Source organism: Ranitomeya imitator, chromosome 1, assembly GCF_032444005.1.
Source record: "Ranitomeya imitator isolate aRanImi1 chromosome 1, aRanImi1.pri, whole genome shotgun sequence".
Taxonomy (NCBI): Eukaryota; Metazoa; Chordata; class Amphibia; order Anura; family Dendrobatidae; genus Ranitomeya; species Ranitomeya imitator.
The window spans coordinates 892099419-892124625 of record NC_091282.1 but is presented as its reverse complement, the minus strand read 5'-3'; the positions used below and the strand labels follow the sequence as shown (position 1 = coordinate 892124625).

The following is a 25207-nucleotide window of genomic DNA, read 5'->3' as shown; positions in this document are numbered from 1 at the left end:
TCCCAAGGGTTACAGGAGAAATTGGACCCCAAAAGTTGTTGTCCAGTTTCTCCTGAGTACGCTGATACCCCATATGTGGGGGTAAACCACTGTTTGGGCACACGTCGGGGCTCAGAAGGGAAGTAGTGACTTTTGAAATGCAGACTTTGATGGAATGGTCTGCGGGCGTCACGTTGCGTTTGCAGAGCCCCTGGTGTGCCTAAACAGTAGAAACCCCCCACAAGTGACCCCATTTTGGAAACTAGACCCCCCAAGGAACTTATCTAGATATGTGGTGAGCACTTTGAACCCCCAAGTGCTTCACAGACGTTTACAACGCAGAGCCGTGAAAATAAAAAATCATTTTACTTTCCTCAAAAATGATGTTTTAGCAAGCAATTTTTTATTTTCTCAAGGGTAACAGGAGAAATTGGACCCCAGTAATTGTTGCCCAGTTTGTCCTGAGTACACTGATACCCCATATGTGGGGGTAAACCACTGTTTGGGCACACGTCGGGGCTCGGAAGGGAAGGAGCACCATTTGACTTTTTCAATAAAAGATTGGCTGGAATCAATGGTGGCGCCATGTTGCGTTTGGAGACCCCCTGATGTGCCTAAACAGTGGAAACCCCTCAATTCTTACGCCAACACACCCCTAACCCTTATCCCAACTGTAGCCGTAACCCTAACCACAACCCTAACCGCAACACACCCCTAACCACAACCCTAACCCCAACACACCCCTAACCCTAACCACAACCCTAATTCCAACCCAACCCTAACCCTAAGGCTATGTACCCACGTTGCGGATTCGTGTGAGATTTTTCCGCACCATTTTTCAAAAATCCGCGGGTAAAAGGCACTGCGTTTTACCTGCGGATTTACTGCGGATTTCACCTGCGGATTCCTATTGAGGAATAGGTGTAAAACGCTGCGGAATCCGCACAAAGAATTGACATGCTGCGGAAAATACAACGCAGCGTTTCCGTGCGGTATTTTCCGCACCATGGGCACAGCGGATTTGGTTTTCCATAGGTTTACATGGTACTGTAAACCTGATGGAACACTGCTGCGGATCCGCAGCGGCCAATCCGCTGCGGATCCGCAGCCAAATCCGCACCGTGTGCACATAGCCTAATTCTAAAGGTATGTGCACACGCTTTGGAAAACGCTGCGGATCCGCAGCAGTTTCCCATGAGTTTACATTTCAATGTAAACCTATGGGAAACAAAAATCGCTGTACACATGCTGCGGAAAAACTGCACGGAAACGCAGCGGTTTACATTCCGCAGCATGTCACTTCTTTCTGCGGATTCCACAGCGGTTTTACAACTGCTCCAATAGAAAATCGCAGTTGTAAAACCGCAGTGAAATGCGCAGAAAAACCGCGGTAAATCTGCCATAAATCCGCAGCGGTTTAGCACTGCGGATTTATCAAATCCGCTGCAGAAAAATCCGCAGAGGACCAGAATACGTGTGCACATACCCTAACCCTAACCCTACCCCTAACCCTACCCCTAACCCTAACCCTAACCCTAACCCTACCCCTAACCCTACCCCTAACCCTAGTTCTAACTCCAACCTTAGTGAAAAAAAAAAAAAATTCTTTATTTTATTATTGTCCCTATCTATGGGGGACAAATGGGGGGGGTCATTTACTGTTTTTTTATTTTGACCACTGTGATAGATTATATCACAGTGATCAAAATTCACATTGGAACGAATCTGCCGGCCGATTCGGCGGGCGCACTGCGCATGCGCCCGCCATTTTGGAACATGGCGGCGCTCGGGGAAGAAGACTGACGGACCCCGCCAGGATCAGTAAGTATAAGGGGGGGAGATCAGGGCACAGGGGGGGGGAGATCAGGGCACGGGGGGGCGTCGGAGCACGGGGGGGGAGGGATCGGAGCATGGGGGAGAGTGATCGGTGTGCGGGCGGGTGGATCGGTGTGCAGGGGGGGGGGATCGGTGTGCAGGGGGGGGTGGTTCGGAGCACGGGGGGGATCGGAGTGCGGGGGGGTTTGATTGGAGCACGGGGGGGTGTGATTGGAGCACGGGGGAGCGGACAGGAGGACGGGGGAGCGGAGCACAGGACGGAGGGGAGCGGGCCACAGATCGGGGGGCTGGGGGGGCGATCGGAGGGGTGGGGTGGGGGCACATTAGTATTTCCAGCCATGGCCGATGATATTGCAGCATCGGCCATGGCTGGATTGTAATATTTCACCATTTTTTTAGGTGAAATATTACAAATCGCTCTGATTGGCAGTTTCACTTTCAACAGCCAATCAGAGCGATCGTAGCCACGAGGGGGTGAAGCCACCCCCCCCTGGGCTAAACTACCACTCCCCCTGTCCCTGCAGATCGGGTGAAATGGGAGTTAACCCTTTCACCCGATCTGCAGGGACGCGATCTTTCTGTGACACAGCATATGCGTCACAGGTCGGATTGGCACCGACTTTCATGACGCATACGCTGTGTCACAGGTCGGGAAGGGGTTAAAGCCATCCCACCACATCACCGTGTCCCCATTCGGGATGGTCCCAACGTCTAGTATTAAAAACCTTTCCATAAGTCAAATGCCAATTTGTGTTTAATGGCCAATGTGAACACGCGCCTACATGTTGCATGCCTGCGGACTTATACTCCAGCTCATCTTTAGGTTTAAGATATTTCTTTATGTAGGAGATACCCCTGGGCCGGTGTAATAAAATTATGCTATCCAAACTACTGCAATGCAAAAGCCGGAGCTCTGAGGACAACCAAGCCCCATGCACACCACATGAATGATGGAACTGCATTGGGGAATTCTATAAAGACCACCAAGAAATGTACATCACAGAACAATCACTGATAAAGCCATGGTGAACGATGCGCGAATGCAGCAAGAAAAGAAAAACCCAGTGAAATTTTGAGCATCTATTTTCACTGTGAAATCGTTACCGATAAGGTTCTTTGAGGTCTGCTAATACTGCTAATGAGCAGATTAGAAACTTTAATTTGTATTCTATAATCAGTCCCTGAAGGAAAGAAAGCCTAAAGCCCCACGGCTCTAATCGTTTCTTTTACAGCACATACTGAATGGTACGTGCAGAGATAAATGTCATTCCTGTCATTGACAGAACCTTACATAAGTGCTTGCCTTTACAAGCTGCCAAGTACACAACACTAAGTAAATCGTTCCCACGGAGGGGATATAGATTAAATTAATCCAAGCAACTGGTAAGCAAAGAAATCAGTTATGGTTTCAATAAATGCCAATCATTTCCGATAAGCATCAAAACCAACAGTTACAACCCATGATGGTCTACCGGTCTGCAAATACCAGCAATGAAGCCAGAAGGTACCAGGAGTAAATGGCTCTTGAAATGTGCAGTAGACTTATCTATGTGCCTACAACGAATAACATCTCTGTACATTAATTCAGGATGGACAAAGTCTCCTTTATTACCAAGCAGAACCTTCACAATACTGATGTACAATACCTGAGGGGAGAATTTGGTCTCGTTCTTTTAAAGTTATCCACGGCCTCTGAGGAAGCTGTTCTGGATGAACTGCAAGTGTAAAATAAGAGTAGTCAGGAGAAGTCGCCATTACACCTGGTCCTGAAGAGTCAAATAATCATCGCACGTGAAAGGACTGAAAATAAGGCTACATGAACTTCAAATTTTGGATCCTCAAACAATGAAGTTGGGCATAGACAAGAATTATTGGATTAATACATCTTCACATACTCAAGGCCATGGGGACAAGATGTTTGATGTCCCTCACCTCACCCCAACTTCTAGTAGGACAGTGGATAAAGTAAGCTGACATTCAAGAGGATACTTGAAGAGTTAACGTTTTTATCACTCACTTGTGGAATGAACAAGGTTGTGCACCACAAAGAATTGATAAAAGAATAAAGCCATTGTTTTTTATCCTCTTCATTGATTATAGTATTGAAGAGGTTACAAGTTTTGCATCATAACAGTGACAATTCTGACATTAATATCTTATGCAATAAAACCATTTATATTGGGATTTTCATTTTAACCTTTTTAGACCTATTTTGGGATTTGAATTTTAGAGCATTGGGGGTGACCTACCCTTCTGGGCAACTACTTAACGGATGTTCATTATGGATACTGGCATCTATGGGGGTTAGCCTGCTGAGACCAAAGCCAGCTTCAGTCCCAGCAGTTACCACATAATCAGGGATATGATCTATAGCCCAACCAATAACAGCTGATCTATGGGGAATCTGTGGAATGTAAGCATCGAACATAGCTGTGCTATGTAGCTCCATGCAACATACAGAAACAGCTGCCAACTATCACATTAGCTCCTATTTGCCCTTTATACCCAAAGGTGATTTGCACGTTAATGACCGAGCCAATTTTTACAATTCTGACCATTGTCACTTTATGAGGTAACTCTGGAACGCTTCAACGGATCCTGATTGAGACTTTTCTTGTGACATTCTGCTTCATGATAGTGGTAAAATTTCTTCAGTATGACTTGCATTTATTTGTGAAAAAAAAAAAAAAAAAAAACAACGAAACTTGGCTAAAATTTTTAAATTTTCCAACTTTGAATTTTCACGCCCTTAAAATCAGAGATATGTCACAAAAGAGGTAATTAACATTTCCCACATGTCTACTTTACATCAACAATTTTGGAACCAAAATGTTTTTTGTTATAAAGTTATAAGGGTTAAAAGTTGACTTAATTTGTCCAACTAAATTTAAAGAAAAAACAAACAAACAAACAAACAAAAAAAACCACAAGTGTGATGTGGTCCCTAAACAATGAAGTCCCTTTGAGGGGTCTATATGATAGTGTCACTTTTGGGTATCTTCTATTTTAAAAACTGCACCCCTCAAAAATCACTGTCAAGAAGTCTATTAACCCTTCAGGTGCTTTACAGGATTTTTTTTTTTAAAGAAACAAAAACTAACATTTAACTTACAAAAAAAAAAAAAAAAAATTAGAAATCGAAGTTAATTTATTTATTTAATTTGTTTTTTTTTATTTTGACATGGTTAAGGGGGAAACAAAAATGTAATTTCTCCCGAGTACGCAGATACCCCACATGAGGGAGAAAACCACTGTTTGTGCGTCACCACAGGGTTCAGAAGTGAAGGAGCGTCATTTGACTTTTTGAATTCAAAATTTGCTGGAACAATTGGCGAACAACATGTTGCGTTTGTTGGGCATTTTCCTCACAAAAACAACATTTTAGCCCTAAATTTGACATTTTCATAAGGGTCACAGGAGAAATTGCACCTACTATTTGTAGTGCAATTTCTCCCGAGTACGCCGATACCACATATTTGGGGGAATACTACTTTTGAGGCACAGTGCCAAGATCAGAACGGAAGAGGCGCTAAATTGGAGTTCAGATTTTGCTGGAATGGTTTGACGATGCCATTTCTCATTGGCATTGCCCCTGAGGTGCCAGAACAGAAACCCTAATATGTTAACTCATTTTACAAACTATACTCCCCAATGAATTCATCTAGGGGTGCAGTGATCATATTGACATCACATGTGCCTCAGAATTTTATACCACTGAGCAGTGAAGAAAGAATACATTACATTTTTAAACACTAAAATGTTACTTTGGCCTTAAGTTTTTAATTTTTCCAAGGGCCAATAGGGAAAAAAAAACACCTCAGTTAAAATAAATACATTCATGAGTGTGCCAATTCCCTACATGTAACCGTGAAATTTTTCAGGCACAGTGTAAAGCTCAGAAGGCAAGGAGCGCCAGATTTCACCGTTCTTGTTTGCAGGTGCCATGACCCACTGGAAGAGCCCATGAGGTGCCAGAACAGCAGAACCCCCATAAGTGACCCTATTTTACGAATTACACCTCTCAATGAATTCATCTAGGGGTGCAGTGATCATATTGGCACCACATCATAGAATTCTATATCACTGAGTAGTGAAGATCTAGTTTTAGCCCCAGATTTTACATTTTCACACAAGTGGGTAAAAATGGGACCTAAATTTGTCCCCCAGTTTCTACTGAATGTGGCAATACCCCATATGTGGCTGTGCAGTCCTACTTAGCCATACGGAGAGACTTTGTATGTACAGAACGCCATTTGCCTCCTGCAGCGCAGATTTTCCAAGAAGAGTTTGTGGACTCCATATACAGAGCCCCTAATAGCTAGAAGAGCAGAAACCCCCTCAAGTGACCACATTCTGCAAATTATACCCCTTAGGGAATTTATCTACAGCTCTAGTGCTCATTTGGACTCCATGGGTGTTTTCCAAAAACAAGCAGCATTGACTGTTCCAGAGTGAAAATTGCAAACTGCCGTAGTGACAAGTACTTCTGGAGACAAGCACTCTTAACCCCTTCCCGACCCATGACGCCACGTAGGCGTCATGAAAGTCGGTGCCAATCCGACCCATGACGCCTATGTGGCGTCATGGAAAGATCGCGTCCCTGCAGATCGGGTGAAAGGGTTAACTCCCATTTCACCCGATCTGCAGGGACAGGGGGAGTGGTAGTTTAGCCCAGGGGGGTGGCTTCACCCCCCCGTGGCTACGATCGCTCTGATTGGCAGTTTCACTTTCAACAGCCAATCAGAGCGATTTGTAATATTTCACCTATTATAACTGATGAAATATTACAATCCAGCCATGGCCGATGCTGCAATATCATCGGCCATGGCTGGAAACACTAATGTGCCCCCCCCCCCCCCCCCCCCCTCCCCACCGATACAACTGCGATTTTCTATTTGAGCAGTTGTAAAACCGCTGCGGAATCCGCACAAAGAAGTGACATGCTGCGGAATGTAAACCGCTGCGTTTCCGTGCAGTTTTTCCGCAGCATGTGTACAGCGATTTTTGTTTCCCATAGGTTTACATTGAACTGTAAACTCATGGGAAACTGCTGCGGATCCGCAGTGTGTGCACATACCTTTAGAATTAGGCCATGTGCACACGGTGCGGATTTGGCTGCGGATCCGCAGCGGATTGGCCGCTGCGGATTCGCAGCAGTGTTCCATCAGGTTTACAGTACCATGTAAACCTATGGAAAACCAAATCCGCTGTGCCCATGGTGCGGAAAATACCGCGCGGAAACGCTGCATTGTATTTTCTGCAGCATGTCAATTCTTTGTGCGGATTCCGCAGCGTTTTACACCTGTTCCTCAATAGGAATCCGCAGGTGAAATCCGCACAAAAAACACTGGAAATCCACGGAAAATCCGCAGGTAAAAAGCAGTGCCTTTTACCCGCGGATTTTTCAAAAATGATGCTGAAAAATTTCACACGAATCCGCAACGTGGGCACATAGCCTTAGGGTTAGGGTTGGAATTAGGGTTGTAATTAGGGTTATGGCTACAGTTGGGATTAGGGTTAGGGGTGTGTTGGGGTTAGTGTTGGAGGTAGAGTTGAGGGGTTTCCACTGTTTAGGCACATCAGGGGTCTACAAACGCAACATGGCGCCACCATTGATTCCAGCCAATCTTGTATTCAAAAAGTCAAATGGTGCTCCCTCACTTCCGAACCCCGACATGTGCCCAAACAGTGGTTTACCCCCACATATGGGGTACCAGCATACTCAGGATAAACTGCGCAACAATTACTGGGGTCCAATTTCTTCTGTTACCCTTGTGAAAATAAAAAAATGCTTGCTAAAACATTTTTGAGGAAAGAAAAATGATTTTTTATTTACACAGCTCTGCGTTGTAAACGTCTGTGAAGCACTTGGGGGTTCAAAGTGCTCACCACATATCTAGATAAGTTCCTTGGGGGGTCTAGTTTCTAAAATGGGGTCACTTGTGGGGGGTTTCTACTGTTTAGCCACATTAGGGGCTCTGCAAACGCAACGTGACGCCCGCAGAGCATTCCATCAAAGTCTGCATTTCAAAACGTCACTACTTCACTTCCGAGCCCCGGCATGTGCCCAAACAGTGGTTTACCCCCACATATGGGGTATCAGCGTACTCAGGAGAAACTGGACAACAACTTTTGGGGTCAAATTTCTCCTGTTACCCTTGGGAAAATAAAAAATTGCAGGCTAAAAGATCATTTTTGAGAAAATAATTTTTTTATTTTTATTTTCATGGCTCTGCGTTATAAACTTCTGTGAAGCACTTGGGGGTTCAAAGTCCTCACCACACATCTAGATTAGTTCCTTTGGGGGTCTAGTTTCCAAAATGGGGTCATTTGTGGGGGATCTCCAATGTTTAGGCACACAGGGGCTCTCCAAACGTGACATGGTGTCCGCTAATGCTTGGAGCTAATTTTCCATTTAAAAAGCCAAATGGTGTGCCTTCCCTTCCGAGCCCTGCCGTGCGCCCAAACAGTGGTTTACCCCCACATATGGGGTATCAGCGTACTCAGGACAAATTGGACAACATTTGGGGTCCAATTTCTCCTATTACCCTTGGCAAAATAGGAAATTCCAGGCTAAAAAATCATTTTTGAGGAAAGAAAAATTATTTTTTATTTTCATGGCTCTGCGTTATACACTTCTGTGAAGCACCTGGGGGTTAAAAGTGCTCAATATGCATCTAGATTAGTTCCTTGGGGGGGTCTAGTTTCCAAAATGGGGTCACTTGTGGGGGAGCTCCAATGTTTAGGCACACAGGGGCTCTCCAAACGCGACATGGTGTCCGCTAACAATTGGAGCTAATTTTCCATTCAAAAAGTCAAATGGCACGCCTTCCCTTCCAAGCCCTGCCGAGTGCCCAAACAGTGGTTTACCCCCACATATGAGGTATCGGTGTACTCGGGAGAAATTGCCCAACAAATTTTATGATCCATTTTATCCTATTGCCCATGTGAAAATGAAAAAATTGAGGCGAAAATAATTTGTGAAAAAAAAGTACTTTTTCATTTTTACAGATCAATTTGTGAAGCACCTGGGGGTTCAAAGTGCTCAATATGCATCTACATTAGTTCCTTGGGGCGTCTAGTTTCCAAAATGGGGTCACTTGTGGGGAAACTCCAATTTTTAGGCACACGGGGGCTCTCCAAACGTGACATGGTGTTGCTAAAGAGTGGAGCCAATTTTTCATTCAAAAAGTCAAATGGCGCTCCTTCCCTTCCAAGCCCTGCAGTGGTTTACCCCCACATATGAGGTATCAGCGTACTCAGGACTAATTAAACAACAACTTTCGTGGTTCAGTTTCTCCTTTTACCATTGGGAAAATAAAAAAAATTGTTGCTGAAAGATAATTTTGTGACTAAAAAGTTAAATGTTCATTTTTTCCTTCCATGTTGCTTCTGCTGCTGTGAAGCACCTGAAGGGTTAATAAACTTCTTGAATGTGGTTTTGAGCACCTTGAGGGGTGCAGTTTTTAGAATGGTGTCACTTTTGGGTATTTTCAGCCATATAGACCCCTCAAACTGACTTCAAATGTGAGGTGGTCCCTAAAAATAATGGTTTTGTAAATTTCGTTGTAAAAATTAGAAATCGCTGGTCCAATTTTAACCCTTATAACTTCCTAGCAAAAAAAAATTTTGTTTCCAAAATTGTGCTGATGTAAAGTAGACATGTGGGAAATGTTATTTAACCATTTTGTGTCACATAACTCTCTGGTTTAACAGAATAAAAATTCAAAATGTGAAAATTGCGAAATTTTTAAAATTTTTGCCAAATTTCCGTTTTTATCACAAATAAACGCATAATTTATTGACCTAAATTTACAACTAACATGAAGCCCAATATGTTACGAAAAAACAATCTCAGAACCGCTAGGATCCGTTGAAGCGTTCCTGAGTTATTACCTCAAAGGGACACTGGTCAGAATTGCAAAAAACGGCAAGGTCTTTAAGGTCAAAATAGGCTGGGTCATGAAGGGGTTAAGTTAGGTGGGCTCTTATCACTTCAGAGATGCCAAATGTGGGCGCTATATGTGATTTAGGTACACTGGAGCTCAGAAGGGAGGGGGCATTTGGGAGCACAGAAAATAAATTTCTTTTGGCGGAAGCCCCCTATATTACTGTTAACAGATGACAGATCTGAGTGGGGACTTGTTTTTATGTGGATTGAGTTGAAGCTTTTTTTGGGAACATTTTACGAAAAGTTTGGGATCACATTTATCTGGTGCTCTACCACTGGGGTTTCCATCTAAATCAGAGATCCGATTCAGGTAAAACCCCCAAGTGATCCAATCCCTATAATGAGGCAGCAGGGTTACTCTGGACTCAGTCTGGCTTCAGTTCAATGGTGTCCTTTTCAGAAGTGCACAAAACTGTCCGACAGCACTTATGCCATCCTAAAAAGACTGACACTGCCGGATCACAGGTCAGAGGGCGCACAAAGTGCCTCATGATAGGGAATCTTCCGCCAGAGGTCCTGACTGAATTCACTTATTTACATGGAAACCCGATGTAGGTGAAGAATTGGTTTTATTCATTTTTTACACCGTTCCTCGTGTGGTATAAGTGATTAGGAGACTATTCTTCAGTTTGGTACTATTACAGTGATACCAAATATATGAGGTTAATGTTTGGTTGCTGTTGCACACCAAGACAATTTTAATTGCAAAGAAAATAAAAAATAAAAGTTTTTGCGTCACCACATTGAGAGTTATAATTTTCCATATTTTGGCAGTCATGTGGGGGCTTGTTTTTTGCAGAATGACTTGACTTTTGGTATTGTGCCCGGAAATGATACCAAAAGTTAACTTTAATTGTTCATATATGTCTCAAAAAAAAAAAAAAAAAAAACAACTCACTAACCTGTTTATTTTGTCCCACTATGGGACTAACATTTTTGCAAGTTCATCGCTTCAACAGCATGGTGATGCAGCAGCATCTTCATGACGTAACAACTGTCAGCTCTGTATTGACAGGGAAAGTTGCTGATGCAGTGTGCATGATCAGCACGTTTCCTACCTTAGGTAACCTGGATGTCGTCCTGACGGCATCCAGTCACCATGGCAATGATCAGAACCCCGCGTCACAACACAGGGTCTCCGATCCAAAGGCAGAGGGGCCGTCAGCCCTCTGCCGGCTCCCAGGATGCTGCAATTGTGTTCAAACAGCGTTATAGGGGTTAAATTGTCAGGAGCCATGCATGACTGCACCTGGCACCTAGTGCCGGGTGTCAGAATCAACTGACACCCGGCAGCAATTGCCCACGCATCACCTGTAATAATCTGTCCCTGAACAACTAGGCCCAGGTCATATGGAGATATGTCCAATATCAAAAGGGTCAATTCCCCACCTTCCTACAGGAGTTGTAACTTAAAGGGGTTGTCCACTACTAGTACAACTCTGATCTATTTGTTGTTTGGCCCCCATAAAAAAAAGCCTATACTCTCCTCCCATGCCATTCCTGTGGTATAGGCACTTGCTGTCCTCCTGGTTGCTGCCGTTGTCATGACACCAGCACCCAATCAGCGCTGGCATCACGGTCCCTGCCTTTAGACAAATTGAGTGCACCAATAGAAGGAAAAAAAATGAACATATGTACAAAAAAAATATATTGGACAAATAGTTTAAAATACCTGTATTAATACAAAAATATGGTAACAAATGACACCATCACACAAGGGTGACCGAAACCGTGCCACTATCAGGGGGTTTGACCACCTGACGAAGGACTGAACTGAAAGGCGCGTCGGGAAGTGTATCACACAGCCAGCCATCACCCACCAGGTATTTTTTGCATTGGTATTGCCCATTTCTTATTTTGATAGTGGTGCGCTTTTTGGCGATTATATTAGAATATGACAGCATATGCCTTTCATTATTGGCTATTTATAGGTGATCTATTTACACAGTGCCACTATTCTATGAAACTATAGAAAATTGTATTTTAAATCATCCTTTTCCAATGTTATACATTTGCTGGTGTATTTTTCATTTTTAGTGGCCACATATACATACATTTTTCTACTTTAGGATTTATTCGATTACCTGGTGGTTTGCGTTTTGGCTGAATTCAATTTTTTATTGTAGAATTATTCTATTTTATTTCTGTGCGGACACCCTTGTGTGTTGTCAGGTTATTGTTTTTTTGCATTAATAAAGGTATTTTAACCCCTTCCTGACATGCACCGTACTAGTATTGCGTTGCAGGAACTGCGTTCCCGCAAACCGCAGTACTAGTACGGCGCTGCTATTTCCGTCACCGCGCGGTAACCGGGTGAGGATGGCTGCTGTTTTTAACAGCAGGCCATCCAGGCACGTCACCACGAGGGGCTGATCTGCCCCCCCCCCTGTGTCAGCGATCGCTGTGATTGTCTGGTGAACTCTCACCAGCCAATCACAGCAAAGCTGCCAATAAAGTTGCTATAAAAAAACAAAAACAACACATGTGACAGGCTGTGATTGGTGCGACATCACAGCCGTCACAGTAGGTGGGGTGATCGCCATGTCACCTCACCTGATTAACCCCTATGGCGCTGATTGGCTGAACAATAGCTTCTAGCCAATCAGTGCCAAAGGCGTTAATTTAAAATACAGATCACCGCCCTGCACGCCATCTTTACCTCAGATTTGGCATGCAGAGCGGTGGTCTAAGCCCCTCTGTGTACCTTGAGATAGAGAATCCATTGGTGGCCAGTGTGATCAACCTGGTGATCTCCTGCCCTCCTGTGCTGTGTGCTGCCATTTATCTGCTGTGTGAGGTGAGGCCTGTGATCACAGCAGCACCTCCCCCACCCCTATCCCATCCCTTTTCCAGTACCCCCCTCCCTACAACAGAATTTTTAGCACACTTTTTTTGCGCTTTTCCCGCGCAGAGCATTCGTGTTCTTCCTGTGTCCGCAGCGCTTTGATCAGTATCGCTGCTGATCAGAGACAGCGTCACGGGAATTTTTCTTTTTTATCTTGTTAGTGTAGCGGACTTTACCGTCTAAGCAAAGTCCAAGTTTTTTTTTTTTAGAAAAAAAAAAAAATCATCTTAGTTAGTATAGTGTAGTTTTAGGCATAGCAAGGTAGCGTAGCTGGCATCACATAGTTCGTGACGACCGATCTTGTTTTAGAAAAAAAAGTAGAGTAGTTTTATAGGTAGGGAGGTAGCTTTTTTTCTTGCATAAAAAGTGCATTAGGGGAGCGTATGTCACATTGTTGGTGAGGTCTGTTTTTCTTTTGTAAAAAAGAATTTGTCGGATAAGTTTATAGGGAGGGCATTATTGTAGTGAACTTTTATCCAAACTTTTTTTTTAATCTGATTTTTCTTTACATTTTTCCTCTCTTTTTTCTCTGTTTTTATAATAAAGAGTACCCTATACACAAGCTCCACACATTACACGTGTAAAAGCACCACTTACACACATCCCCAGGGTTTGGAAAAAAATAATAAAAATGGCCCATTCGTCAACAAGGCGCTATTCACCAGAGGAGGCTTACGCCATCCTTGCGTCCGACACGGGTACAGCCAGTGAGGAAGATCCCACATTCCTCCTCATCTGGTGAGGAAGGACCCCTAACAAGGCGCCCTAGGACCCAGGCAGCTCCTGCAGCAATCGATCCCGTATGGATTGCACCCCACGAAAATTTTCAGCCCGTCATTCCGGATTTCAGCAGCAGCTCAGGAATCCAGTTTGACACCACTGGCCTCACTGAAATTGACTTCTTAAAATTTTCAGTGAGGAAATAATGAATCTTATGGTGGCCCAGACAAACCTTTATGCCCAACAATTTTTCACCCAAAATCCCATGTCATCATATGCCAGATGGACCCCCATAAATGCAGCAGAGATTATGACATTTTGGGGAATTGTGCTGCATAAGGGCATAATAAAAAAAAAAAAAAAAACAGATTTGTCAGTACTAGAGTACTGATATGCTCTACAGTACACTGGTATTCTGCATGGCCATGACAAGGACACGATTTGAAGGAATCCACAGATTTTTGCATTATAGTGATAATGCGCAGTGTCCTCCCCAAGACGATCCTAACTTTGATCGTCTATATAAAATTCGGCCAGTGGTTGAACACTTCAGCTGAAAATTTGCTGAGGCGTACACACCCCAGAGGGACATCACTGTTGATGAATCTCTCGTTCATTTCAAAGGGAGGCTAAAATTCCAACAATACCTGCCCAGTAAGAGGTCCAGGTACGGAATAAAGCTGTACAAACTGCCTGAGTACCCCAGGGTACACCCACAGATTTAGGGTCTACGAGGGGAAGGACATCCAAATTAACCCCCCCGAACGCCCCCCCCCCCCCCATCCTGGGGGTGAGTGGGAAAATTGTGTGGAAATTGCTGCACCCACTGCTGGATAAGAGTTATCACCTCTACATTGACAACTTTTACACCAGCATCCCACTCTAAGGCCCTCTCTGCCAGAGGTACAGCTGCATGTGGCACCGTGCGGGGAAAAAAAAATATATAAAAAAAAAAATCAGCGAGGCCTCCCTAAGCTGCTAATTGGGCAAATGCTGAGAAAAGGGGAAAGCAGAGCCTAATGCAGCGACAACATGCTGGTGATCAAGTATATGGACAAAAGGGATGTCCTTATCCTGACCACCATACACCATGACAACAGCACCCTTGTCACTGTTCGTGGGACCACAGCACAAGTCCGAAAACCATATTGGATTACAATCGGTACTTGGGGGTGTGGATCTTTCAGATCAGGTCCTCCAACCAAACAGTGCCATGCAAAAGGCCAAAGTATGGTACAAAAAATTGGCCGTGCACATTGTACAGATGGCACTGTACAATGCTTTTGTGCTGTCCCAATCTGCAGGCAATACGGGGACCTTCCTTCAGTTTCAGGACGAAATCATCAAGGCCCTAATGTTTGGCACTCGGGGAGGTGAGGGCCCCAGTACTTCTGAATCTGATAGTGCCCGTATTGTCCCAGGCAGGGCCAGCGTCCGCACCTGGCGTACCCGGGCAACTGCCGGAGCCCTGAACAAATGGGGGGGCCCACTGGTGGCCGGGACACCAGGGAGCCCAGTCTGCTCCCCCAGCAGCTTCGGCACTACTTGAGCTCAGCCATCACTTAAACATGGTCGCGCACAGTGCACTCTGCAGCTGTAGTAATGACGCGGCCGGGCAGACAAGCAAAGTTAAAGGTACAGTGCCGGCCCGACCGCATCATTTAGCAGCGGACACAGGTGCAGAGTGCACTGTGTGCGGCCATGTCTGACTGCCAGACAGCGCGCCCTCCATAGCCACATGCCAGAGCAGCCTGATGAGCGACAAGCCAGGGGGAGGTGAGTGAGGCTTGTGTCTGTCTGCGTATGCATGTATGATGTGCATATCAGTGTGTATGACTATATATTTATGCATTTTTGTGTATTTGTCTTCAAATGTGTGGGTATGTGTATATATGTGTGTGTGTGTGTGTGTGTGTGTGTGTGTGTGTGTGTGTGTGTGTGTATATGCAAGAACACTCAAGGGGCCACGTTCTACTGGACCCATTAACCCCTGAAAGGTATACCTTATTTAATGTGTAAACGATCCTTGTTGTTTTCATTATATGCACTTGTTCACTTTATTTGCTTCTGAGGTGTAATGCCCCTCACCCCCTGTTTTGGGTCAGCGGACCTTCACTCTATATTGCAATATCTGTTAAATATTTGACACTGCACTTTGTGAGGCTTGTTTTTTTATTCATATATATTTTTTAGCCCTCACCCTCTTATTTGTGGAAATAATTCCTTTTATACACCTTTACCTTGTCCTCCTCCATCCTTCGTTTTTACACAGTATATGGATTTTTTATCAACTATATTATATCTATTATTTTTTCCTTCAGGGGTTTTCTGTATATATATATATATATATATATATATATATATACATATATATACATATATATACATATATACACACATATATATACATATACACTAATGTAGTTGGCACGGTTTTTTTTCGGTCCAGCATACGTGCGTAGTTTGTGTATTATATATTCACAATAATTTGCTCAATATTATATTATTAATGTCCTTCCCCACTGGAGGACTTAGTACCGTAACAACTACTATATCACGTGATAGACCATGGTACTGATAAAAACTAACAGTTTGAGAAAATAACTCTTAAAAACAAGGTATATTAATGGAAAAAGAGGGTACTGGACCATGAAGATGAGGGACAAAAAAGGCCATAGGCTACATCCCAACAGTGGACCGACAGCATACTGGCATGAAAACACACCGGTACAATATATGTCATATGCACAAAACCACCAATTGTGTGGTACACGTGATGAAAAAAAATCATCTAATGAAGCATGCTCATGTTTCCATACTATTCTGAGGTGGGCTATACTCATCCTCTGATGTGGCACATGATTCTAAACAATAGGCACTATGTTTTGTGCAGACATGGGTGAATTACCTGAAGGTCAGTCACACGGTTGAAGTCCTCGGCGTCCCTCTGCCCCGACGCGCGTTTCGCACTGCTTCGGGAGGCCTCTTTTTCCATTAATATACCTTGTTTTTAAGAGTTATTTTCTCAATAAACTGTTAGTTTTTATCAGTACCATGGTCTAGGTCACTTTATTTCTAATTGTGTGATCAAACCTCACGTGATCTATATTTATATTAGTAGTATATTTTTTATTCTTGTGGATTATTGCTTACCATGTTTCATTAAAATAAAACGTTAAATTTTTAAACATCACCTATTTGCTTGACTGGTTTCTTGTTTATCCATTGCTCACATTTTGGTGTTATTCATACGCGTGTATATGTATGTATGTACGTACGTGTGTGCGTGCAGATCTGCCTATGTGAAGGATGAGGGGAAGGCTAGGCTTTGTGTAGTATATCTATATTTCTCCTCCGTATCTGTGCATCATATATCGTGATATGTGGGCCCACTGAGACTCCTTTGCACGGGGCCCACAAAAACCTGGAGCCGGCCCTGGTCCCAGGTCAACATTTCCCAGTACAGGTTCCTTAAACAGCAAGGACAGGACGATCACAAAAACGGTGCAGAGTATGTTCCAAGAGGGGAATCCAAAAGCACACAATTTACCATTATGAAACCTGCCCTGAGAAACCTGGCCTTTGCATTAAGGATTGCTTCAAAGCATACCACACGTACACAAATAAAATTTGTTTATACCCTGTTGACAACACTTATGCAAGATGTGCGGCGTACATCAGATTTATAAAAACACCATTATAAATTCATACACCAGTAAAACAAAAAGCATTATAATCAATACTATAAAACTATGCCTCTAGATAAATTCAGGGGTTTAGATTCCAAAATGGGGGTCACTTGGGAGGGATTTCCACTGTTTAGGCACATCAGGGGCTCTGCAAACGCAATGTGACGCCTGCAGACCATTCCATCAAAATCTGCAATCCAAAACGTCACTCCTTCCATTCTGAGCCCTGCTGTGCGCCCAAACAGTGGTTTTCGCCCACATATGGGGTATCCGCGTATTCAGGAGAAATTGCTCAACAATGTTAGTGGACCATTTTCTCCTTACACTTGTGAAAATAAAAAAAATTGTTGCTAAAAGATCATTTTTGTGACAATTGATTTTTCACGGCTCTACATTATAAACTACTGGGAAGCACCTGGGGGTTCAAAGTGCTCACCACAGCTAAATAGGTTCGTTAAAGGGTCTAGTTTCCAAAATGGGGTCACTTGTGGGGGTTTTCCAATGTTTAGGCACATCAGGGTCTCTTCAAACGCGACATGGCGTCCACTATCAATTCCAGCCAATTTTGCGTTCAAAAAGTCATAAGGTGCTCCTTCCCTTCCGAGCCCTGCTGTGCCCCCAAACAGTGGTTTTCCCCCACATATGGGGTATCGGCGTATTCAGGAGAAATTTCTCAATGTTAGTTGACCATTTTCTCCATTTACCCTTGCGAAAACAAACAAATTGATGTCAAATGATCATTTTTGTGACTAAAGTTAAATGTTCATTTTTTCCTTCAACATTGCTTCAGCTCCTGTGAAGCACCCGAAGGGTTAATAAACTTCTTGAATGTGGTTCTGAGTACCTTGAGGGGTGCAGTTTTTGGAATGGTGTCACTTTTGGGTATTTTCTGTTATATAGATCCCGCAAAGTAACTTCAAGTGTGGAGGTGGTCCCAAAAAAAAAAAAAAATATATATATATATTTCCTAAATTTTATAGATGATGATATTTTAACCCTTATAACTTCCCAACCAAAAAATAGTTTGGTTCCAAATTTGTGCTGATGTATAGTACACATGTGGAGAATGTTATTTATGAACTAATTTTTATGACATATCTCCGATTTAAGGGCATAAATATTCAAAGTTAAAAAATTGCAAAATTTTCAAATTTTTTGCCAAATTTTTATTTTTTTTTCACGAATAAACGCAGGTCAAACCGAAGAAATTTGACCACTATCATAAAGTACAATATGTCACGAGAAAACAATCTCAGAATAACCAGGATCCGTTGAAGCTTTTCAGAATTATGACCTCATAAAATGACAGTGGTCAGAATTGAAAAAAAATGGCCTTGTCAGGAAGTTGAAAACAGGCTTCGGGGTGAAGCTAATATTTGTCCCATATACTTTAGGTCCATATGGTTTTTTTTTTCTTCTATTGGTGCACTTTAGGTTTCCGAATGCCATTCATTTCTTTGCCAATATACATCACGGACACAGTTATTCTCACTTTGAGTTGGTTTATATACACATACGCAACGTCCAGTACGAGTTTTATTCTTTGGACAAATTAAACATGAAGAGGAAGTATAAATTTCAACAGTATTCCAATTGCAGCTTAATAGTTCCATAAGCCTTGCAAAAGAATATGGACTTGTGGAATTGAAGTTTGTACAAATCACTCATTATGAAAACTTGCTGTTTTCTTATTATGATGAGTGCATATGTTATATTGGTTATATACAAAATGTGTACATTTGTTTGTTGCCGTTTAAATGAAAAAAAAAAAAAAAAAAACACGAACATGAAAAGGAAGTCTGGGCTGCAGCTGATCCCAGACTTCGTCTTCCTGCTCAATTCGACAGGAGGCAGGGACAGTGACACCAGAGCTGATTGGGCACCGGCGTCTAGTGTCACAACCGCACAAATGCCTTGGGAGTTAGAGTGCTGATACCACATGAATGGCGCCAACACAGGAGGGGAATTTAAGTTTTATTATAATTTCATGGAAGCCAAGCGAGGGGTATGAGAAGTTGTCCAAGTAGTGGACAACTTTTTTAACCCCTTCATGACCTTGGGATTTTTCTTTTTTCCGTGTTCGTTTTTCACTCCTCTCCTTCCCAGAGCCATAACTTTTTTATTTTTCCATCAATTTGGCCATGTGAGGGCTTATTTTTTGCGGGATGAGTTGTACTTTTGAACGACTTCATTGGTTTTAGCATGTCGTGTACTAGAAAATGGGAAAAAAAATTCCAAGTGCGGTGAAATTGCAAAAAAAAGTGCAATCCCACACTTGTTTTTTGTTTGGCTTTTTTGCTAGCTTCACTAAATGCTAAAACTGACCTGCCATTATGATTCTCCAGGTCAGTACGAGTTCATAGACACCTAACATGACTAGGTTATTTTTTACCTAAGTGGTGAAAAAAAAATTCCAAACTTTGCTTAAAAAAAAAAAAAAAAAATTGCGCCATATTCCAATACCCGTAGCATCTCCATTTTTCATGATCTGGGGTCGGTTGAGGGCTTATTTTTTGCGTGCCGAGATGAAGTTTTTAATGATAGCATTTTGGTGCAGATACGTTCTTTTGATCGCCCGTTATTGCATTTTAATGCAATGTCGCGGCGACCAAAAAAAAAAAACCACGTATTTCTGGCGTTTCGAATTTTTTTCTCGCTACGCTGTTTAGCGATCAGGTTAATGCTTTTTTTTAGTTGATAGATCGGGCGATTCTGAGCGTGGCGATACCAAATGTGCAGATTTGATTTTTTTTTTTACTGATTTATTTTGATTGGGGCGAAAGGGGGGTGATTTAAACTTATATTTTTTTATTTTTTTCACATTTTTTTAACTTTTTTTTTTTTTTTACTTTTGCCATGCTTCAATAGCCTCCATGGGAGGCTAAAAGCAGGCACAGCACGATCGCCTCTGCTACATAGCAGCGATCTGCTGTTCGCTGTTATGTATCAGAAATGCAGGTGTGCTGTGAGCGCCGACCACAGGGTGGCGCTCACAGCTGCCGGCGATCAGTAACCATAGAGGTCTCAAGGACCTCTATGGTTACAATTCTGAAGCATCGCCGACCCCTGATCATGTGACGGGGTCGGCGATGACGTTATTTCCGGCCGCAAGCGGTAGTTAAATGTCGCTGTCTGCGTTTGACAGCGGCATATAACTAGTTAATAGGCACGGGCAGATCGCGATTCTGCTTGCGCCTATTATGGGCACATGTCAGCTGTTCAAAACAGCTGACATGTCCCGGCTTTGATGCAGGCTCAGCGCCGGAGCCCGCATCAAAGCAGGGGATCTGACCTCAGACGTACTATCCCGTCCAAGGTCAGAAAGTTGTGAATTATTTTTATTTTGTCAACATCGCTCCAGGAGGACTTGTTCTTTGCAGGAATGAGTGAATGGAGCATTGAGAATTCCAGGTGGGGCGATTATACAGCCTACTGTTGTAAAAAATGAACAGGTAACCTGACCTCAGGTCAGACAACCAAATTTAGATAGGGCTAATCTGTAGTGATTAACTCCATTAAAGTAAAGCGCCATTTGTAGAGCACAGCTGGTAACCACCATGTACCGTACAGCCTCAGCCACTGAATTCACTAGCCACATCTCCACCAAGTCTACCAGCACAACATTTTGGACCTATATATTCGTGTTATAAAGCCCTTGCTGCTTTTGAGTGAAGTTGAAAATATTTAAGTATAACCAATAGTAAAGCTTTTGGTTTTCCTCTAAACGGGCATTACCTACAAAGCTAGTTTGGGACAATAGTTTACATTAATACCACGGATGAAGATTTAAACGACAGTCCTTCACATCGTATCTAGAGGAACAGATTCCCATAGTTAGCGCATTGCTGTTCATAAAGACATCTGCTGATCTGCAGAATGGGGTATGCAACACCATAAATCTAATTTCCAAGCCCAATTGTGTTTTTCGAAATCTAGGACTTTCAATCCTCCCACAGTTGGGAGGGGACTGGTGGATTTATCTGGAAGAGTTAAGGTAAAGTAAACACCTGCTAGATTGTCAAGCATGTAGTTCAGTAGCTTTCTGATCCCATCTGGCTCCTGGTACAGACTGAGAATATCCTGCGATAAAGGATTGCCTGGAGAGAAAAGAAATATGATCAGAGAACAGACTGAAAGACTGAAACACACACACACTGTAAATAACTTACCTTTTAACCCCAGGGTCTGAAGCCTGAACAGTCGCCCCAGCTCATAAGGTAAAACCCGTAACAGATTGTTATTTAAAAGCAATTCCCTGTAAGGAAAGAGCCACAAACCAGGTTTAGAAATTATTTCACACCTCCACCTTAGTGACATGGGAAATCTTACAAGGTTTTCGCTCTGGAGTTAAGACACATTGAAATGAAAACAAATTGTCTTAAAGCAGGGGTGGGGAATTTTTTTTTTTACCAAGGGCCATTTGGATATTTATACCATCCTTCGGGGGCCGTACAAACTCTGCCCACAAAGTACATCCTGACTCTGGTGTCAGGACGTAATCTTTCATTGCATGCCCTTCAGTTTTCAGTAGTGAACACGAGTGTGTGCGAACAGAAGAAGAAGTTAATGAGCTGCTTGTAATCAAAACACACCTCCCTGCCCAAGAATGCAGTCCCTGAGAATCTGCTCTGGGGCCTGATAAAAGGTGATCAAGGGCCGTAAATAGCCCTGGGGCTGGAGATTCCCCACCCCTGTCTTAAAGCATCACTCCAGAGTGAGTTTGTTTTTTTATTGCAGTCCTGGAGCGGTGCCACTACTTAAGTTCCCTGCACATAGTCTTATATTTTCCAGCCGCCACACTCTTTGCGCCACTCCAGTCAGTTTGTAACCCACCAGGAGGATACAGTATTTGGTGGGCAAGCTGGAAGTAAACTCCGAACGGAACGAGGCTCGCACTTACAGATTGTGACAGTTACCTCTCACTTCAGTCAGAAGTTGGGGGTCACAAGATAGCAGCACGGGACAGAAGAGGCACCAGAGACTGCTGAAGAAGGCAGCTGGTAAGTATAATACTAGGGTCAGGGATCCAACATTGGTGGCACCACTCCAATAGAAATAGGGCAAAATGGGTTGAAAAAACAAAAATATATGAGCAGATAACAGTTTACAAACACCACACTGCGAAACCCCAACCTAGAAAGCAGTGTTCATCCACAAAAAGGCAAATCGAGCACTCACCTGAGAGACACAACGTTCCCTAGCTCTGCTGGTAAACTTCTGAGCTTATTGGAAGAGAGGTCCAAATAAACCAGATTGTGGAGCTTGGCAATATCAGGTGGAATACGAGAGAGGTTGTTATCACTGAGGTGCAGCACCGTTAAGTGCGTCAATGACCAAAGCGATGTGCTTAAACTGCGCACCCTCCCTGCAAAAAATAAATGAGTGAAAAACAACTAGAATAGGAAATACTGCAGACAATCAAACATCCTGGTTTGGAACACACCTTAGTGTGAGCATATCCAACAGTCAGTAAACCCTTTAAGGGAAGGTGCCACCAGTTTTCTTGTATTTTGTTTTTTTGTGAAATTAAGCTTAAAATAGTAATTAAAATGTATTAATGCAATGTTTGCAAACATTTCTATATGAAAAATAGTATATATTTTTCTACAAATATACATATTTACCACTAGGGGGGAGCATTTTCCGTTTTAGACCCCAAGCAGCTATAGTAAGATTTAGCAGCTCTGCCCCAGGGATATTAGACCACCCAAAAGGGGAGGGAAATGGTGATGTCAGCAGTTACTGCCCCAACTTTGCTTCTAACAGTAAGAATGAAGAGCAGCATCACAGGGCAGCACCATTTTGTGTGTGATTGCCCTGTGACCTGCTATCACCAGCAGTTACTGCATCAGAGGCACAGCTTGTTTACAGAGGAGCAGAACACAGTGGGCTCAGCAGCATTTTATGTGAACAACATTCTTGCCATCCCCCTTCCCCCACCTTAATCCCTATCCTGTCAGCTGCCCTGCTCTCTCCAGGTGTCACCTCCCTCTCTGCAGGCTGTGAGTGCAGCTTACCAGAGATCACAGGGACTGTGTGTGAGGGCGAGGGGGAGACACAGCAGGAGAAGCACACAGGGCAGCGTGTGAGGAGCAGAGGACGTGCCTGTCTGGAGTACAGAGGAGCAGTGAGGGCTTCATCTGTCCTGTGATAGAGAGCACAGGGCTATAATAAAATGGCAGCTAGTCACACCTACAGCAGTGAGTTGTGCAGCCCACAGAGGCGTGCCCGGCTCACTACTAATGCTGCTGCAATGTTACAGATAGGAGATAATAGACCGGCATGGACCCCATGTCCATGGGGTGCCGTAATCTGACACTGATAGTGCCCTGCTACTGCTGCAAAACCAAGATGTCAGCCCCCAGTGCATTCTTTAAACTCATAACACATGAAATCTGTTTCACATGCATTTCAAACTTGCTTATAGCAGCATGTTATGCTACATTACAGCGATTTATTAATGACCTACAAACGCGGTACCTTCCCTTTAAAGTCCAACCCATTATGGATTTTAAGGACCAGTTATTTTTTTTCTTTCATGTTCAGTTTTTTCACTGTTGCATTCAGATAGCCTAAAACACATTCCACAAAAACGTTGTATGGGTAAGTGCACATGTCTGGATTTCTTGCAGAAATTTCCTGAACAAAACCAGACATTTTCTGCAAGAAATCAGCATGTGTTTTTTGCGGGGTTTTTTCCTGGAGATTTCCCAATGCAAATAGTGGGAAATCCGCAAAAAAAAAAAAAAAAATCTTCAAAATTAATGATGCGTTTTTTTCGCGGAAAAAGCAACATGTGCACAAAAATTGCAGAATGCATTATAAATGATGGGATGCATATGTATGCATTTAAGCGTATTTATAGTGAAAAATTCTGAACGTTTGCACACAGTCTTAATCGTTTCTCCCCCCACTATCCCGTGGGTCAGTTTGGCAATACCAAATTTATCGTTTTGTATTATTCACAAGAAAACACTGTTTGAAACAAAACGTTTGTCTTGTTAAACTCTTATGCCGCAAGTTATACGCTAGTGAAGAGTCAGCTATGGGAAGACTTCACAACAAGATTTAGTTTTCATTCATACCACTGCTGTTTATGTACAACTTTTTGACCATTTGTTATTACACTTTTTCGGAGATGGAAAGAATTTCTTTATTATGCGATTTACGAATCTGATTTTATATTTTTGATTGGACATTTCTGAGTGCAGTGAAACCAAATGTGCATTTTAATTGTTTTTATTCTCAATGGGGCAAAAAGGTGGGCGATTTGAACTGGCCTTTTAAGTTCTCATTTACACAAAAATTCTACACTTAATTTAATAGCCCCGTTAGGAGACTTGAAGCTGCGATAGTCTTCTGCAGAACCCCTGCTGTCATGACAACCCATCAGCACCCCACAATTGTGCGACAACGGCTGGAATAACTTCAGATTGGCATGTGTAAAATACCACTGTCAGATTGACCAAGATTTAACTGGTTTACACCTGCATGCGGAGCATCCACCAACTGCTATTAAATCAGCTATCATGTGCTGGGAGAGATGCCGGCTCAGCGTCTGAGCCCGCAAAGTTAGGAAGACAATATATAATATATACAGTGAAGGTTAAAGAGGCGACAAACTAGTTTGTTTTTGGCAGGAAGTTTTTGATAAAAAAAAAAAAACTAGCCATTCTAGAAAGAATTTACAGACCTATTATACCAGCCCCATAAAGTCTAACATATGCAATGTATGCAGTTTTTATTGTGAAACCTGGTGACTACTAACTACTGTTATCACTAAGGGAGTTCAAGTCTGCTTGCACCTGCCATTACACATGCGGTAATAGTTTAATTGCTCCATTTGGGAATAGTTGAATTTCAAATTGTAAGAGTTGAGTTTGTGCATTTGGCAGGAAGAACACTTAAGGGGGTATTCCCATCTCCAAGATCCTACTGCATTATGTAGTAGGTGTAATATTAGCAAATACCTTTAATTAGAGATGTAGTATAGAGCCGATTTGCTGCATCACTTGTCCCAAGTGCAGGGCATTGCAGTAGCTTATGTATCCATGATTGCAGCCACTAACCCACTGAACGGTTGTAACAGTGGATACTTAAGCTACTGTAACCCCCTCACATAGGTTAAGTGACCAAAAATCTGAAGAACTATGCTACATTTCTAATTGTAGGTATTTGCTATTCTCA

The 25207-nt window shown here is 42.9% G+C and overlaps 1 protein-coding gene across 1 annotated transcript in view; it reads right to left on the bottom strand.

The window, feature by feature from the left end:
- Positions 1 to 25207, bottom strand: part of CNOT6L (CCR4-NOT transcription complex subunit 6 like) — a 105340-nt gene that overhangs the window by 46532 nt on the left and 33601 nt on the right. Inside the window, exons 3-6 of the mRNA XM_069743216.1 lie at positions 22199 to 22385; positions 21190 to 21275; positions 21028 to 21117; positions 3462 to 3530 (exon numbers count right to left, since the gene is read on the bottom strand). Of these exons, the coding sequence (XP_069599317.1) occupies positions 3462 to 3530; positions 21028 to 21117; positions 21190 to 21275; positions 22199 to 22385 (432 nt within the window). The remainder of the gene's footprint in view (positions 1 to 3461; positions 3531 to 21027; positions 21118 to 21189; positions 21276 to 22198; positions 22386 to 25207) is intronic.